Below are 17362 nucleotides of genomic sequence, written 5' to 3'. Positions count from 1 at the left end.
TATTCCCTAACTTTTCAATAATTTGCTGTCCTTCAGCTATTTTAACCAACCAGGGATGTGATGACAGTGGAGTAGAAGCAGGATTTCACTAGACAGGTTCCTACAGGACTGCCAGACACTCACACACACAAAAGTTCCCCCTCACACTCACATTTTCAGCCAAGAACCATCAGTTACCTTAGCATCCATGTCTGTAGTGGGAGGACACTGTGGACACAAAAACTGCTATAAATGAAGGATTTTGTGTCAGCCTAAGAAGCCATTTTATCTAAGTCTGTGCATTTAAATGAACCCTCAGTTCTTTTCTCTAAGCCAGAAAGACTAGCAATTAGTTACTGGGCACAGGCTGTATGACGTTAGTGAGCTTTGGGAAACCCTGCAGGCCAGATTACAGCTTTATTATTACTAAAATGGGGGCTTTGGTTTTCAGTTGATTGATCTAGCTGAACAGTTGATTGTAGATTATAAGCTTTGGCAACCTTTTACAAGAACTATGATTTTATCTGTGATGCTGGAAACTCTAATTACCTTTTAAATGCACAGGAATGCCCCGCCTCTGAAGTTCAAAGAAACCTGTTTGTAGATTGCGTTTCCCACTGGATCTCTTTATCTGTTTTCAATGAAACTACAATAACAGCATAGGGAAACACGAGGAGTCAAACATGTTTGAATAATTTAATGAGAGAGAAAAAATTGCACTCTTCTTCCTCTATTTAATAACAAATGTATCTGTCCAGTACAGAGCCAGTAATTACAAATATTATTCATTATAGTAATTATTAGTTGGAAAAAAGTAATTAAAAGGCTAATGGCATTTTTTTTTTCTTTGGCAACTGAAAACCAACGTCATGCCAGGCTAATTGCTGAAATATAAACCACTGCGCACTGCAAAGCTGTCCTGTGACCAGTAAGTGTTGTGCAGTGAATAGCGTTTTAGAAGCACGGAATAATTCTGTGGAAACCTTTATAAATTAAAACCGACACATCTGACATAAGCTAGATAAAGCAGACAAGGTACAGTAAGCAGAATAAGACAAAGTTTAAGTCCAAATTCAGAGATCAGGGAGGGAAAAGTGAGAGTCAGAGGGAGCGAGCAGGAGTCTGCCTGAGGAGGAGGGAGGCTGAGAAAGAAAAAAAGGAGAGCAGAGAGGCAGGCTTTGCCTTTTCTGGTAGTTGTAGTCACTGCAAAGACAAGCAGGAATTCTTTTTGCGCTGCAGAAGGACTGAGATATAAACCAGACTGTGGGAGCTGATATATGACAGGAGAGGAGTCTCTGTTGTCCGTGGACTAAACTTTCGCTATTGCTAAGGTATTGTAAACCAGCAGACAGAAGTTTTTATTGATTTTTTCATATGTTAAAAAAAGTTTGGGTGGGCCCTTTGTCATATTGCAATGTGTGTCTGTTAATCTGGACCCTACAAGCTGCTGTTAATTGAGTTTAAACTTTTTTTTTACATGTGCATTAAAAAGTAAATGTCCATTTCATTTAACTTAGGATACTCATGCTGACATTATATTTGTGTCTTTTAGTGAGAAAGCAAGGAGAACCTTTTGGCCACCATGGATGACGACTTTGACCGCCGCATGGAGCTGAGGAGGCAAAGGAGAGAGCAGATGCGCCTTGAAGCTGAAAAGTGAGTAATCCTGTAAAACCTGCGCAAAACAACACATGCACACACACACAAAAGACACAGTCCTGAGCATGCAGACTTAAAATTACAAGTGAAACTCACAAAAAAAGGGTGAATGCACTGTGAATATCAGAACATCTTACACCACATCATCTTAAATTAAAGCCTCATTAGCATTGTTAGCATGCAAAGTATTTGTGTCGGCTCACAAAACAAACCGGATAGATTTTATATTTGATTAGCAGGGCCTACTCACCCACTCCGAAACACACACACACACACACACACACACACACACACACACACACACACACACACACACACACACACACACACACACACACACACACACACACTTTTTTTTTTAGTTTTTAAACAGCAGCTGTTTCCCAGTCACATCTGTGGTGACACTTTTAAACCCTTGGGTGCAGTGAGCCATTCTGAAAACATTAAACAAGATGTTCCTCTTCTGATCGTTCTTCTGTGCCCTCCGATGATTGGTTCGTCTCATGGACACATGCTCAGTGAGCAGGCCTTTCTATATATGCATACTATATGTTGTTTGATGTATGGAAGGATGCATGATGGAGTTTTTTGTCTCCACACGGAGCAGAAGGAAGAGCCGATAATGGCCCAATGATCTCCACACTATCCTGAGCTCATTAAGGGGACCGTCATCTGTGCTTCTGTTTGGGTTTACCTTTCATTCTCTGTTGTTTCATTCAGTCTCTTTCATGTGCTCAGTAAATTAAACAATAATGTTTAAAAGATGGTGCTGATATCCACCCCAGTGGTGTAAAGTAGAAGGTTTGTACTTGCTGTGACCTCAGGTGGAGTAGAAACAAAGTGAGAGATGCTGACACTTAAAGATGTCAGAAGTGTTTAATCGCAGAGCTAATTAAACTGATGATCAAACACTGCGGTCACTGCATTTTACTCTCTGAATGGATTTGAAAAGATTATGATCACTTTAATCCTTTATGTGATCATATAATCAAGATGTCCAAACATAGCCCAGCATGTTGTGCTTTTTCCAGTCGGGTGCTGTCATATCAGATGTGCCATCAGTGCCCAAGCAACGAAGAGCATTCCTTGCAATTTTCTCACAGCCGGCCATGCCAAACCAGCCTGCCCTTCCTTTTATGCCTTCCAGTTCCTCTCCAAACGCTGCCGACACTGGAATGTTTTGACTGTCATTTTTATTCCAGTGCATAATAGCCTGCTCCGAGGGCTTCAGACTTACACTGCTTGAGCTGAGCTTTTTAGCCTCTTTCCTTCATTTCACTCAGCACCTCTGTTAGCCAAGTAGCTCCCATCATATTTCCCCTCATTTATTATGCTTCGTGTCCCTCGGGCTGGTTGTCTGGAAATGTAACTGTGACATTTTGACAGCACTCAGTCAGGAAGCTTCAAGCTTTGGCTGGGGTTCTCTCTAATTGGATTGCTTCCTCACTGATTTCTCTAGGTGATCCGTGCCACTTGGAGAAATCTTTGCCTGTGGATTTATTGGCTTTCCGCCTCATTTGGGTCTTTGTTGCTGTTTTAAAGACAGAAAGGATTCTTGCGGTTGCCTTCCACCTCTCGCAACATCTGTAAAAGATTGCCTCGCAGATTCAGGAAGAGCAGAGGGAAATAATACCCGTGTGCTATCAATGGACCATTTCAAGCTCCCTCTCTGTCTCATAAAGCCTGGTAATACTTAAAAAGATACTCCCAGGCATGTTGAAAGATTAACTGTGGAAGCATTCAAAGCTGGATGAAAGTCACTGACAGGAGATATGGGGTTGATGGAGAGGAACAGCATTGTTCTGCATCCCTATTCTGTTGCTTTTTCTCCCTTTTTCATATATTACATGTTGTAGTATTAAGTCCCAAGTGAGCCAGTCTTTTGAAGTACACGCATCTTCTTGGATGTGACATTTGCATGTGTAGCACGTGTGTTTATAATTATTTCTTATAGACTATTTTCCTCTCAGTTGTGGTATCTCAAATCTTCATCGTGTCTTTTAAAATCAGCTTTAGATGGTATGGCTTTAGCTTCTCATGTGGTCAACATAAAAATGTCACATATCACATATTTCTTTTGGAGGAAATTGTGTTTTTGATTTATGTGAAGTTTTTTAAATTTTTATCAGGAAAAACACTTGTTTTGTCACTTTAGGTTTCTTAAAAACATAAAATAAAATGTGTATGGGAAACTCCACTCTACACTAAAGCCTTACATAACATGTCATAGTGTGTCACAAGTAAAGTAGGCACAACCACGAGGTCCATGGAGCTCAAAGCATTTACAGTTAGGTCCATAATTTGTTTTCATCTGTTCATCTATACAGCGTCAAAGTGAATTTGCAGTCAGCTTTTAATACTAGTACAAATACTAGAAGAGGAAAGTACCATTGGGAACGATCCAGCATTCTCACGTAGGCAAACGTGTAGTAAAAAGACAGAGACAGGAAGTTAAACTAATAGGCATACACAAGCAAAGTGATAGGCAAAAAACAAAAAACAAAACATGAGCCGAAACTATATCACAAACTCCAAACCAAGGCATTTACAGATTCAATAAAGGACTAGATGTTACAATCTCTGATAATGCATTGCTTCAAATGAAGAAAGTCTTGAGGGATGGCTACTATGAAGAAAGGCAGCCTGAAAGCTTTACCAGCGGGACACATCATCAGTTGTGGCTTAACTTCACAGGGTGTTTCGGGCCTTTTATCACAAATTATACCAATTTTATTTTCTGCTTCTTTTAACTTCCTTGGTTAGGTTTAGGGATTAGAAATCTGATCTAGAGTATAATTTTTAAAGACAGCTCATCAATAGTGGACCTTGGATTCATTGGGTGTTTTAGCCATTAACACTAGACAGTGATATTTTAGCACAAAAGCTGCCATTAAGCCAAAGTAGCTTTCACGTGGATTGACGTGTTTTCATGGTTTAACCCAAAAAACTAAAATGCATTTTAAACAAAAGACTGTAATTCTGCACATGTGCTCTTTCAGGACAGGTAACACCAATGATGATGATGAGGAAGAGGCTCGGGAGCGAAGGAGACGCGCAAGGGAGGAGAGAAAGAAGATGAAAGACTCAGAGGAATCTGGTACGACTGAGGTGATCGACACTAACAGGTAAGATGTGTAGCCATCATCTAGAATGAGGTTAAATAAGTAACTTCCCATTAGGGGTTTTCTTAATGAAAAAAACTTTTTTTTGACGTATGAAAAATAAATTTACACACAAGTTGAATTGTTGTGTATAAAAGCAGCACATTTTATTACCTTGGCCTATTGCACAAATTAACTGTGTCACAAAAAACAAAAAAGTGTTTTTTCATTTAATTTTATTCAAATGCTTTTTTGTTCCTGCGTAAGCGTCACTGAGAGAGAGAAAAAGAAAAACGCAGCAGCTCTACAGCCTATCTAAGTGTTTGGTATTGATAAAGCCCTCCAGCCTTAATATTTGGAAAGCTCCAGCGGTTGTGAGGTTCTTGGATTGATGTTTTCGCTGGTTAGCCACAGGAGAAAATTCCACTCAGAAAGACTTGTGGGTTCATCACACTTGATCAGACCAAAACATTTGATAGCAGCCAAGATTTTGAGGTTCGACTTTGATTGAATTTAATCTTTGGTGTTTTGTTTTTGTTCTTTAATTTTTCAGCGTGACAGAGACAGAGTCCTCCACGGCCGTAAACGAAGGGGCAGATGATGATCAAGCTTTGCTGGAGCGCCTCGCCAGAAGGGAGGAACGCAGGCAAAAGAGGATGAAGGAGGCCATGGAGAGACAGAAGGAGCTCGATCCCACAATTGGCACCACCAATGGCACAGACGTCACATTGGAAGAGCAGACTTTCATCAGCATCAGCAGGCAACAAAATACAGAGGAGGAGGAGGAGGAGAAGAAGGAGGAGGAATCTGCCCAGGAGGAGGTGACGAGAACTGATACTAACTCTTGGAGGAAAGAAGAAGAAGACACAAAGGAGGACGAGAAGGTAAGATGTGTTTCAGCCTTTTTGTTTGTTTTATAAATTATAATGTATTTACTGGGGAAAAAAGTTTTTATATTGTGATTTTTTTTATTGATTAATTGATTTATTTTTGTTGTGATTGTCAGGAATCTGTTGAAGAATCAAGAACACAAACAACAGAAAATGAGGTAGAGTTTTATGTCTTTTTACCTCTTTTAGACTCATTAATCCAACTCCATAAAACTGACGGGAAGTAAATTTAATTTGTTTTTGTAGGAAGAGACTGAGGAGAAGGCTGCAGCAACAGAGGTGGACACTGAGGAGCCAGGTTTAGAAAATAAAGATGCTGAAGATGAGCCTGCGCCTGGTGTTGACAATGAAGAAGAAGAAGAAAAGAAGAGGCAAGAAGAAGAAGAAAAGCATCAAAAGGAAATGGAAGAAAAGCGGAGGATAGAAGAGGAAGAAAGACAAAAAAGGGAAATGGAGGAAAAACTCCAGAAGGAGGAGGAAGAAAAGACACTAAGGGAGGAGGAGGAAAGGAGAAAGAAGGAAGAAGAGGAAAAACAACAGAAGGAAACTGAGGAGAGGCTTAAACAAGAGGAAGAGGAAAAACAAAAACAAGAGATGGAGGAACAAATGAAAAAAGAAGAGGAGGAAAGACAGAAAAGAGAGCTGGAAGAGAGACAAAAGAAAGAAGAGGAAGAGAAGCAGAACACCGAGGTGGAAGAGAGACTGAGAAAAGAGGAAGAGGAAAGGCAAAAAAAGGAGCTGGAGGAAAAGAAGAAGAAAGAGGAAGAGGAAAAACTGAAAAGGGAAATGGAAGAAAAGAAAAAGAAAGCAGAAGAGGAAAAACGAAAGAAGGAAATGGAAGAGAAGAAGAAAAAGGAGGAAGAGGAGAAACAAAGGAAGAAAGAAGAGGAGGAGAGACGAAAAAGGGAAGTGGAAGAGAAGAAGAAAGTAGAGGAGGAAAAAAGGAAAAAGGAGGCTGAAGAGAAGAAGAAAAAAGAGGAAGAGGATAAGCGCAAAAAGAGAGAGATGGAAGAGAAGAAGAAGAAAGAGGAGGTATTGATGGGATTTGTGGGACTTTTGTGTTAATGTAACTATTTGCAAAGTAAAAAAACACTCTTTATTTATGTGGGTTTGTTCTTGCTTTGCTGTGTGATGTGGTTTTGTGGTTTGGTCACAGATCACAGTGCAGTCGCAGTGTTTTGCTGGAGGTGGTGATATCAAGGATGCTGCAGTGTCATAGCTCTTTAGCTTACATCTGCTTTGCATTCACTACCAGTACTCCACTATTGTTTGATGGCCTTTGTCCTGTGTGTGTGTGTGTGTGTGTGTGTGTGTGTGTGTGTGTGTGTGTGTGTGTGTGTGTGTGTGTGTGTGTGTGTGTGTGTGTGTGTGTGTGTGTGTGTGTGTAACACTGGATGCTTGCTGATCTTTTCTTTCTCTCTTATTTTCACATCTTCGTGTGAAGGAGGAGAAGCCGAAGAGATTTGGGTTTAAGGAGAAGGTAAAACAATACTAGCTGTCAATATTCAATATGTGTTTATTTTTCTTTTATGGAAGAAAAACTTTTCTTTTCCCGTCTTTTTTGAAAGATTGAACCAACCAAACAGAATGGAGCTGTCATTGAAAGTAAATTAAAGAAAACAGAAAAGACATCAAGGTACATCTTGGCAAACTGTCTCCACAATGTAATGGGACCACTGCTTATAGACAGTCAATGATTTTGATCACTGTTAAGTCTAATCTGCATATTTTAACATGTGAATTAAATAAACTGTGCCTGTTTGCGAGCAGGGACAATCCGCCCTCCACTAAAGCAGAAGACCTGGAGCGACAGGAGGCTGAGCGAAAACTGCAAGAGCTGAAGCGCAGACGAAACAATGCGGAAAGTGAGGAGTTTGAGAAGATGAAGCAGAAGCAGCAGGGTGCCGAGGCAGAGCTGGAGGAGCTGAAGAGGAAGAGAGAGGAGAGGAAGAAGATCCTCGAGGAAGAGGAGAGGCAAAGGAAACAGGCGCTAGAGGAAAAGAAAGCCAAGGAGCAGGCGAGGATGTGTTATTTGACATTCAGGGGTTAAATATACCAATTTAAGACAGTGCATGGGTTTGGATATGTGCTATTTATCATATGTGTGGCTACAGAAATGTGACAGCAAAATGGGGCTTTTGTAACAGGAGGAGAGAAAGAGGATGAAGGAAGAAATAGAGAAAAGGAGGGCGGAGGCTGCAGAGAAGAAGAAACAGATGGAGGAGGGGTCTACAAAACCAACCTTTACTATCAGTCCCAAAGGCTCCTCTAAGGTGAGTGTCTGAGAATTGGTTCGTACGGCTTAGTTGTCACACAAGGTTCACTGAGTTGAGTTTACACACACAGTCTCGGTTGTATTTGCCCAGATCCTGCAAAGCCAGCTAAACATATGGCCACTTATCCACAGTAGAAACAAAAAGTGTCTGTGTATCTTTTTAGAGTAATTTAAATAAATGCTTTATTATACTTTGAGCACTATAATAATAACAAACTTTGAAGTCATAGCCAGATATCTGAAAACCCAGCTGAATAGAGAAAAATGCTTTTATTATAACTTGTGTGAGTAAACTCTTGAAAATAGTGACACTGTAATAGTACAGGCTGTAAAATATAGCTGTCTTGTATAAATAATGTATCTGGTTTTTATAAACTTTTATGTAATTGAAAGAAATTCCTTGAGTTTTTTTTTTTTTTTTTGTTACCATGAGGTTGGAAGGCAACCAGAGACTCAACGACATGTACTAAGCAAATAACACACTGTTTCATTTTCAAATCTAGGTTTTCTCACATACTGTGAGATGATTTGGAGTGCTGCCTGGTTCATTTTGTTACTTGATGACAGAGCCAGCCAACCTGTTTCCCCCTGTTTCCATGCTTTGTGCGAAGTGGAGCACAGATATTGTTGTTCTCCCTTTATGGTCAAACATTTTTTCCTGACTACTGTTTTTGTTCATTTGGCATTCCCTTATCAAGTTCTGGTTTTAATTCCACTGATATAAGCTGTATGCTATTGATTAAAAAAAATAATGACACCTTGTGGTGCAACGCTACCATAGCTTTTTTTATAGAGTGTGTCTTTTGTCGTGTCCCCCCACCTCACAGCACTGACCGGTCATGGCAGATTGCTGCCCCTTCCTGACTGTTCTTCTGATTTGGCGCTATATAAATAGAATTGAATTGAGTTGCAGAATGTGATTTGTGGCTTTGAAACGCTACTTGGTGTAAAAATCCACATTGTTTTGTGCAGATTGGGGAGAAGGCAGAATTCCTCAGTAAATCAGCCCAGAAAAGGTAAGCCACAAAAAAGATTTTTTTCCAGTACAAGAGAAAACGATAAATAAGTGGTTGGTGGCTTTTACTAATGCCCAGTGCCTGGTTCATCTGTGCAGCACCACAGCCAGAGTGTCACACACTCCTATTGTCTCCAAGATTGGCAACAGAATGGAACAATACACTTCTGCCATCCAGGTGAGAGCTGATCTCAATGTTAAATATTAATCACCATCCTTAATAAAGGTAGCAGTAATAGTCATGTTTTATTTGAACATATATTCTTTTAAGTTGCAACCAATGCAACAACCTTAAGATGGTCCATTTGAAGTCAGAGTATGATGCATCAGCTACACGAGAAACACATTTTTCTGGTGTAAATGGTTTAAATGGAGCAAGTCTCACATCATATGTATGGTTAAGTGTCATCGACTCATCTCTATTAATGGGTCAAACCAGGCTGAGAGGTGAAGTGTAGTGTTAGTTCAGTCAGATGACACAGTCAAGCTCAACCCACGGTTCATAATGACTCACATTCAGCACATCCAGTAGACCTATTTCATATGAAATAGAAGGTAAACACAGGTATTATTAATCACACCAATTAAGATTCTCCACCTAATACAATAGAATCTACACATATTTAATTAGCGATGCCTGTTTATTTACTATTTCAAATCAAAATGATTACCTGGAAAAAGTTCTATTGGCAAATCTCATTGCAGCCACTATTTAAGCTGCTTATCCTGCTTACTTGTGCTTTACAACCCACCTTCAGCCCAGCTCATCCTGGTGTCTGACTTGATTAGCGTTTGTCTGTTGTAATTTTTTCCTCCTTTGCTCCATACCCTTTGGGAGATCTTTGCTGGTGGTCTCCCTGTCCCAGGCCTTTCTTACCCACACTTCCATGTATGCACATAGATGGGTGGGTAGGTCCCAGAACAGAGCAATACTTCCAAATATAGGTTGTAGATGGAAAGAATAATTATTTTTAACTAATGTGAGTCTGACTAAAATGGTAATGGAAAAAAAAGCTGGACAGTAAATATTTGTTAAGACTGAGGAGCCATCAAGATTTAAATTTAGATAAGATTTAAAATCTTATCTAAGTAAATGTAGCAGATAAAATGTTCAATGTTAGCCTGCGAATTTGAAATATACACATATGAAGGGTGTATATTTCAAATTAAATATGTGTAGATTAAATTTTTTTTTTTTAAAGCTGTATTTTCTTCACTTGGTACTAAATGATTAAAAGTTACAGTTAGTTATATTTGTATTGCAACATGGACCTAATGTCAAAGCTCTGAAAAGTGCCGATCATCATTTTGAGGCTTTTTATCTCAGTAAATAGTAGAATAAAATTGATAAATTGAAATGAAGCACAGTTATCTTAAAATTGTGCTTAAGTACATTAATGTTCTTGGGTAAATTTAAATCTATGTTGTTATTTGTGTCCCTGAGCTTGCTCCTGTGTTTGCCCATGTAAATGTAACTAAATACATCTTTGGGTGCCTAGAAAAGCGCTATATAAATGCAGTCCATTATTATTATTATTATCTTTTTACAGGGAAACAAAGATGTAAAATCTCCCAAGTCTCCAGTGGCAGATATTCCTACGGGGGGAACACGCAGCATCAAAAGTATGTGGGAGAAAGGCAACGTGGGCAGCACCTCTGAAAGTCCCTCACCTGCAAACAAGGTAACGGAGAATGAGACAGAAAGAGGCTTAGTGTGGTTTAGTGTGTGATTGCATATTTAAAGTGTTTCTTCAGCAGGATGTGGCCGGTATCAAAGGAAGTGTGACCGGACGTGTCAACAGTTGGACGGGAAAGCCGGCAGAAGGCGAGAAGACAGTAGCGCCAGCACCTGCAGCAGCAGCACCGGCACCAGCGCCATCAGCAGCTGCAAAGCCAGCACCAGCAGCAGCAGCAAAGCCCGCAGTAAGACCTGATAAATCCTTGCCGTGATCACACATCCACACACTATTGTAAATCAGACGCCAGTCTTCAGCAGAGTAATCCCTTGATATTCTGCACATGCTGATGTGCTCATTTGCACATCAACATGCCTGTCCTTTGTTGGCTGCAGCCTTTGGGTCTGCACTCCAGGGCTGGACGGTGCTGCTGTCTTAAGTCTAGCAGCACCACATGGAGAGTTTACTGAACAGCATATGCTGTCATGGCTTTCTCTGAGTTCTTGTACACATGATGGGAAAAGCTTCAATTAATTTATTTGACCAGGAACCCATGAGAAATCTTTGTACAGAAGCAAAAAAAAGTATTTATCTATTGCAGACAACAGAAGAGCCGTGAAACACCTTTCCTTTTAACATAATTTATTTTGTATTTAAATCCTATATTCCAGAAAACTGCAGTATTTTCAAACAGAAATCTCAGTTTGCATTTAACTCTCCCTGAAATGCATGTTTTAGTCCTACTGATGAGTCCATACTTTGAGTGTCCTTTGGAAAAGGAGGAAAGGGTCATATCTATTCATAGCTATCACATATTATGACATGTCACAACAAGTAGATGGAAACTTAATGATTTAATTTGTTCTCTTTATGGTCATATAGCATAAATAAATGTGTACTAGGGTAGTCAGTGAGCACTGTGTCCTCTTCTTAAAGTCAGACACCAGCTGCTAGTAAAAACTGTCTGGAGACACATTCATGGGGAGTAAGGTTGGTAGATGACGTGTGACATTGTTCTTAAGCAAAATTTATGAGCAAGATAACTTTGGTATCAAATATCTTGGCCAGAGAAGTTCTGTAACCTTGCTGTTACTCTTGCAGTAACACTTCCCCCTGATGGGTTGAAGCTGTACCGCAGTCTGGTGCATGTGTGGATATTAGCATTAAATCTTTACTGTGTCTTTACTGTGCTAGTGGTATTTTTCAGCCTTTCTGTCCTCTTTAATTGTGCTCTTTCCTTCAGCTATCCTCACTCAAGCTTTTCCTGCTGCTTTTTGTCTGCTCGTCAAACTGGTAAAGGTTTTGCATATACTTCACCAATATCACCAGTAATAACCAGAAGCCTAATAAATATGTTTGGGAACTGTATTTGCATCCATTGAAGGGAAATCATTTGGTACATTTACTCCCTGGACATTGATGACTTCATACTTCATGTGATGTTAGTTTTTAGTTCTCCTTTGCTTAAACATGTCACTTAAACCCTTTACTAAGGAATCACTGTCTTCTCAGGATGAAAGCAGTTCTATAAAGCCCTTCAAATCTGTTAGAGGACCGATAAGGAAAGCTCTCCAATGTTTTACAGACAGTCCAAGTTATTGCTACTTTTTCTCATTCCTCACCATAAAAATGGTCACACTTTCAGTTATCTGATTTAATTTAAAGTAGGTTGAGGAGAACATTTGAGACAATTTACTCATAGTACCTCTGTGCTTTCTGCTGAGAAATTTCTTTGGATAAAAGCTTCTTCTTTTCTATACTTTTTGCTTAAGTAGCTGGTCTAAATATTTCTTCTGGCACTTCCCAGGGCTAACAATCTTTTTGTGCATTTTGTTTGTGACAGGATGTGAAACCAGCTGATGTGGGCAATAAGCGTGGCATGTGGGAAGCAAAGAAGGGCTCTACGCCTGGAAAGGTAAAGACACAGACACTGTTCTTTGAAGGGGCAATGTTAGTGTTTTAAAGGATTTACAATGATGTGGTAATAGTTGTTTTTCTTGATGTAGTCTACCTAATACATGAGTGAAAGTGGTCATTTGTGAAAATGTGACTCCAAGCTGATGTTACTTATTTGGAATCTTAAGTAAAAACATAAGATACACGGCTGCTCCAGTAATTCACTCGTTCCACATTTTGTCATGTTATAGTCTTATTTGTGTTTCACCTCAAAGTTCTACACACGATACACCATAATGACGAAGTGAAAAAAGATTGCTTGAAATTCTTGCAAATTTATTACAAAATATAATAAATAAATAAAAATACTCAAAACTGAGCTCAGATGCATCCTGAGCATCTGTCACATCTTTCTACAACTTAACTGGAGTTCACCTGTGGTAGATTCAGTTGATTTGACATGATTTGGAAAGGCACACACTTGTCTATATAAGGTCCCATACTAGACAGTGCACAAACCAAGCCATGAAGTCTAAGGCATTGAGCACAGATCTGGGGAAAAGTGCAGAAATTTCTCTGGCCACTGATGGAGGCCACTGTGCTCCCTGGGAGCACAGTGGCCTCCATCACCTGTAAATGAAGAACTTTGGACTCTTGGTAAAGTTGGCTGCCCGGCCAATCTGAGAAATTAGGGTAGAATGGCCCGAGTCAGCGACTTGACCAAGAACTCGATGGTGACTTTGATAAAGACAGGAGAACCTTCCAGAAGGACAACTATTTCTACAGCACTCCAGCAATCAGGCCTGTATGAGTGGCAAGATGGAAGCCAATCCTCAGCAAAAGGAATATGACAGCCCACCTGGAGTTTGCCATATGCTTACCTGAAGGACTTTCAGACCACAACAAACAAAATTCTCTGTTCTGATGAAACAAAGATCGAACTCTTTGGCCTGAATGCCAAGAGTAATGTCTGGAGGAAACCAGACAGTGCTCATGGCCGGGCCAGTGCCATTCCTATAGTGAAGCATGGTGGTGGCAGCATCATCCTTTTGGATGTTTTTCAGCAGCAGGAACTGGGAGACTAGTCAGGGTCAGAGAAAAGATGAATGCAACAATTTACAGAGATGTACTTGATGATAAGCTGCACAAAAGCACTCTGGACTAGGGCGAAGGTTCATTTTCCACCAGGACTATGACCCAAACCTCTAAGATCATATTGAAAAAGACTTGAAGCTGTAACTGCTGCCAAAGGTGCTTCAATAAAGTGTTGAGCAAAGGCTGTAAATCCTTATGTACATGTTATTTTTTTATTTTTAATACATGTCAGAGAATGTATCAAGCATTTGTTTTTTCACCTTCACCTTCATTATGGAGCACTGTATGAAGAACTTTGAGGTGAAAAATGAATTTGATCCATCTGGAACAAAATATGGAAAAAAGAAAGCACTGTGAATACTTAGATGATAATTTGCCTGAATACCAGTAGATGATTTGTCTTCCCTCATTTATTTTGTTTCCTTTATTCCTTCTGCTTGCACAGGTGGCTGTGGGAGGCAAGTTTTCTCGTTAATGGTAAGCTTCTGAAGTGACTGTATGCAGTGGTCAAATGTAACTAAGTACCCTTACTCAATACTGAACATTTATCATTGCACAAGTAAAAATAAATAGTCTAACATACAGTAACACTTGTGCATAACTATAATATACCACTAAAAGAGTTTAATAGTTGTTCCTTGTTTAATGTCAGAGAAAAGGTTTAACAAATACTAAACAGATAGACTCTCTTATGGTAGAGTTAATATGAAGTGACACCTAGCTAGCTTACAGAGATGGGAAATTAGGGCAAACAACCGATCATTTAAAAAACAATAGTTCAAAGTTCAAACTTATTTATATAGCAGTTTTAAAACAACAGGTGTTGACCAAAGTACTGTCCAATAACATGGACAAGGCAATAAATATAAAAAAAAACAGAATAGTATTTTAGAAGAGAATAAAATCATAAAAAGAGAATAAAATCATAAAAAAGAATAATAGTAACAAACTCATGATGAATCAAAAGCCAGAGAATAAAAACGGGTCTTTAGACGACTTTTAAAAGTATCCAGTGTTGGGGAGGATCTGATAATCAAAGGCAATGTATTCCAAAGTTTGGGGGCAGTCACAGCAAATGCCCGGTCTCCTCTGTGTTTTAATCTGGACCTAGGGATAACCAAAAGCATTTGGTCTGCAGACCTCAAGGATCTTGGGGGAGAATACCAGGTTAGGAGATCAGCAAGATATGTAGGGGCTTTCTTTGCAAGCTCCTTTGACAGCAAGATATGTAGGGGCTAGTCTATGCAACGACTTAAAAACAAGTGTTAAGATCTTAAAGTCAATTCAAAAGCTGACTGGCAGCCAGTGTAGTGATGCAAGTATAGGAGATATATGATCTCGCTTGTGTGTGCCAGTTAGGAGCTAGCTGCAGTCGGCCAGTTGATGAAGAGGTGACACCAGACTAGAGACTATTACAGAAGTCGAGGCGAGATGAGATGAAGGCATGGATCGCTTTCTCAAAATCTCTGAAACAGAGAAAGATAAGATAAGATAAGATAAGATAAGATAAGATAAGATAAGATAAGATAAGATAAGATAAGATAAGATAAGATAACCTTTATTAGTCCCACATGTGGGAAATTTGTTTTGTCACAGCAGGAGTGGACAGTGCAAAAGTTATGAGGCAAAAATTAGAATACAATAAGAATAAATACAGTACACAACTGTACAGAATAGAATAAAATAAAATACTATATACAGTAGAATAAAATAAAATAAATATACAATAAGATAAAAATAGAATACAAATACAAATACTATATACAACTGAGTAAAAATACAACGATGACAGAAAGGATTATTGCACTTAGTATTATTGCATATGTATGGATGTGTGTGCTTGATCAGTTAAAGTCTTTATTATGGAGTCTGACAGCAGTGGGGAGGAAAGACCTGCGAAATCTCTCCGTCCCACACCGTGGGTGCCGCAGTCTCCCACTGAAGGAGCTGCTCAGTGCTGTCACAGTCTGCTGCATGGGGTGGGAGATGTTGTCCATCAGGGATGACAGCTTAGCCGCCGTTCTCCTGTCACTCACCACCTCCACTGGGTCCAGAGGGCATCCTAGAACAGAGCTGGCCCTTCGGATCACCCTGTTCAGTCTCTTCCTGTCCCCAGCAGAGATGCTGCCGCCCCAGCAGACCACGCCATAAAAGATAGCAGAAGCCACAACAGAGTCATAGAATTTCTTCAGGAGTGGGCCCTCCACTCCAAACGACCTGAGTCTCCGCAGCAGGTACAGCCTGCCCTGCCCTTTCCTGTAGAGGGCGTCTGAGTTATGAGTCCAGTCCAGTCTATTGTTCAGATGAACACCAAGGTACCTGTAGCTGTCCACAGCCTCAATGTCCATACCTTGGATGTTCAGTGGTTGCAGTGGAGAATGCTTGTGCCTGCGGAAGTCTACCACCAGTTCCTTGGTTTTACTGGCGTTGATCTGGAGGTAGTTCAGCTGGCACCAGTCCACAAAGTCTTGAGTCAGTCCTCTGTACTCCTTGTCGTCCCCATCAGTGATGAGGCCGACTATTGCAGAGTCATCAGAGAACTTCTGCAGGAAGCACTGGGTGGAATTGTGGGAGAAGTCTGCAGTGTAGATGGTGAAGAGGAACGGAGCCAGAACCGTTCCCTGTGGGGCCCCCGTACTGCAGACGACCCTGTCCGACACACAGCCCTGAGTCCTCACATACTGTGGTCGGTCGGTGAGGTAGTCCAGGATCCAGGTAGTGAGGTGATGGTCCACTCCAGAGTTCACCAGCTTGTCCTTTAGAACCGAGGGAAGAATAGTGTTGAAGGCACTGGAGAAATCAAAGAACATGATTCTCACAGTGCTTCCAGCGGTCTCCAGGTGAGCGAGGGAACGATGTAGGAGGTGAATGACGGCATCATCCGCTCCAATGCCAGGCTGGTAGGCAAACTGAAGTGGGTCCAGTGATAAGCTTATTAGGCGCCGAAGCTGAGCCAGGACCAACCGCTCCAGGGTCTTCATCAGGTGGGATGTCAGAGCCACCGGCCTGTAGCTGTTGAGGTCCTTGGGGCGTGAAGTCTTTGGCACTGGTACAACACAGGAGGTTTTCCAGAGCTGTGGGACTCTTCCCAGCCTCAGGCTCAGGTTGAAGAGGTGCTCCATCACCCCACACAGTTGGTCCGCGCAGGACCTGACGACCCTCGAGCTGATGCCATCTGGACCCGCTGCCTTCTTGCCATTAATCCTCCTCAGTTCCCTCCTAACCTGGGTGGTTGAGAGAGACAGGCTGGAGCCTTGTGTTGAGTGTGTATTGGATGCTGCAGTTGGGGGTGGGGGGGAGTGAGCAGGGTGAATAGAGGAGGTGTGAAGTGTCTGGGCTTAACTTTTGTAATTAGGTGAAGATGAAGGAAACTGGTTATGACTACATTATTTATCTGTTTATGAAATGTTAAATTGCTGTCAAAAATCACCCCTAAATTTCTTGCAAATGGTTTTTTATCACTTTCTAAGGGGCCATGGTCATAATGGTCAGAAGGACCAAAGACAATGACCTCAGTTTTCTGTTCATTTAGATTTAGAAAATTTAGAGCCATCCATGCCTTGACATCTTCTAGACAATCAAACAGTCCCTTCAGAGGATTCACAGATTTTCATTTTAGTGGAAGGTAAATCTGAGAATCATCTGCGTAACAGTGAAACGAAATTCCATATTTTTTAAAAATAGATCCCAACGGGAGCATATAAATTGAAAAAAGGACTGGACCAAGGATAGAGCCCTGGGGGACCCCGCAAAAAAGGGTCGTCTTTGGAGACAAT

At 40.6% G+C, this 17362-nt stretch overlaps 1 protein-coding gene across 4 annotated transcripts in view; it reads left to right on the top strand.

Annotated features, from left to right (window-relative positions):
• LOC308393176 (uncharacterized protein) overlaps positions 1-17362 on the top strand; it is a 32473-nt gene that overhangs the window by 9568 nt on the left and 5543 nt on the right. For 2 of the 4 annotated variants that reach the window (XM_080876715.1, XM_080876713.1), the window contains exons 1-16: positions 1184-1310; positions 1532-1635; positions 4638-4763; positions 5293-5623; positions 5746-5787; positions 5876-6661; positions 7074-7109; positions 7198-7265; positions 7400-7646; positions 7777-7902; positions 8877-8920; positions 9019-9097; positions 10470-10601; positions 10675-10842; positions 12439-12510; positions 14032-14063. In XM_080876715.1, the coding sequence (XP_080732841.1) occupies positions 1562-1635; positions 4638-4763; positions 5293-5623; positions 5746-5787; positions 5876-6661; positions 7074-7109; positions 7198-7265; positions 7400-7646; positions 7777-7902; positions 8877-8920; positions 9019-9097; positions 10470-10601; positions 10675-10842; positions 12439-12510; positions 14032-14061 (2361 nt within the window). In that variant the 5' untranslated portion in view covers positions 1184-1310; positions 1532-1561 and the 3' untranslated portion in view covers positions 14062-14063. Of the gene's footprint in view, positions 1-1183; positions 1311-1531; positions 1636-4637; positions 4764-5292; positions 5624-5745; positions 5788-5875; positions 6662-7073; positions 7110-7197; positions 7266-7399; positions 7647-7776; positions 7903-8876; positions 8921-9018; positions 9098-10469; positions 10602-10674; positions 10843-12438; positions 12511-14031; positions 14064-17362 lie in introns of those variants that run through there. The other 2 variants (XM_080876716.1, XM_080876714.1) reach the window with 2 other exon arrangements.

Source organism: Rhamphochromis sp. 'chilingali' (genome assembly GCF_963969265.1).
Source record: "Rhamphochromis sp. 'chilingali' genome assembly, chromosome: 2".
Taxonomy (NCBI): Eukaryota; Metazoa; Chordata; class Actinopteri; order Cichliformes; family Cichlidae; genus Rhamphochromis; species Rhamphochromis sp. 'chilingali'.
The sequence above is the reverse complement of the archived record's forward strand: the minus strand, read 5'-3'. Positions and strand labels throughout refer to the sequence as shown.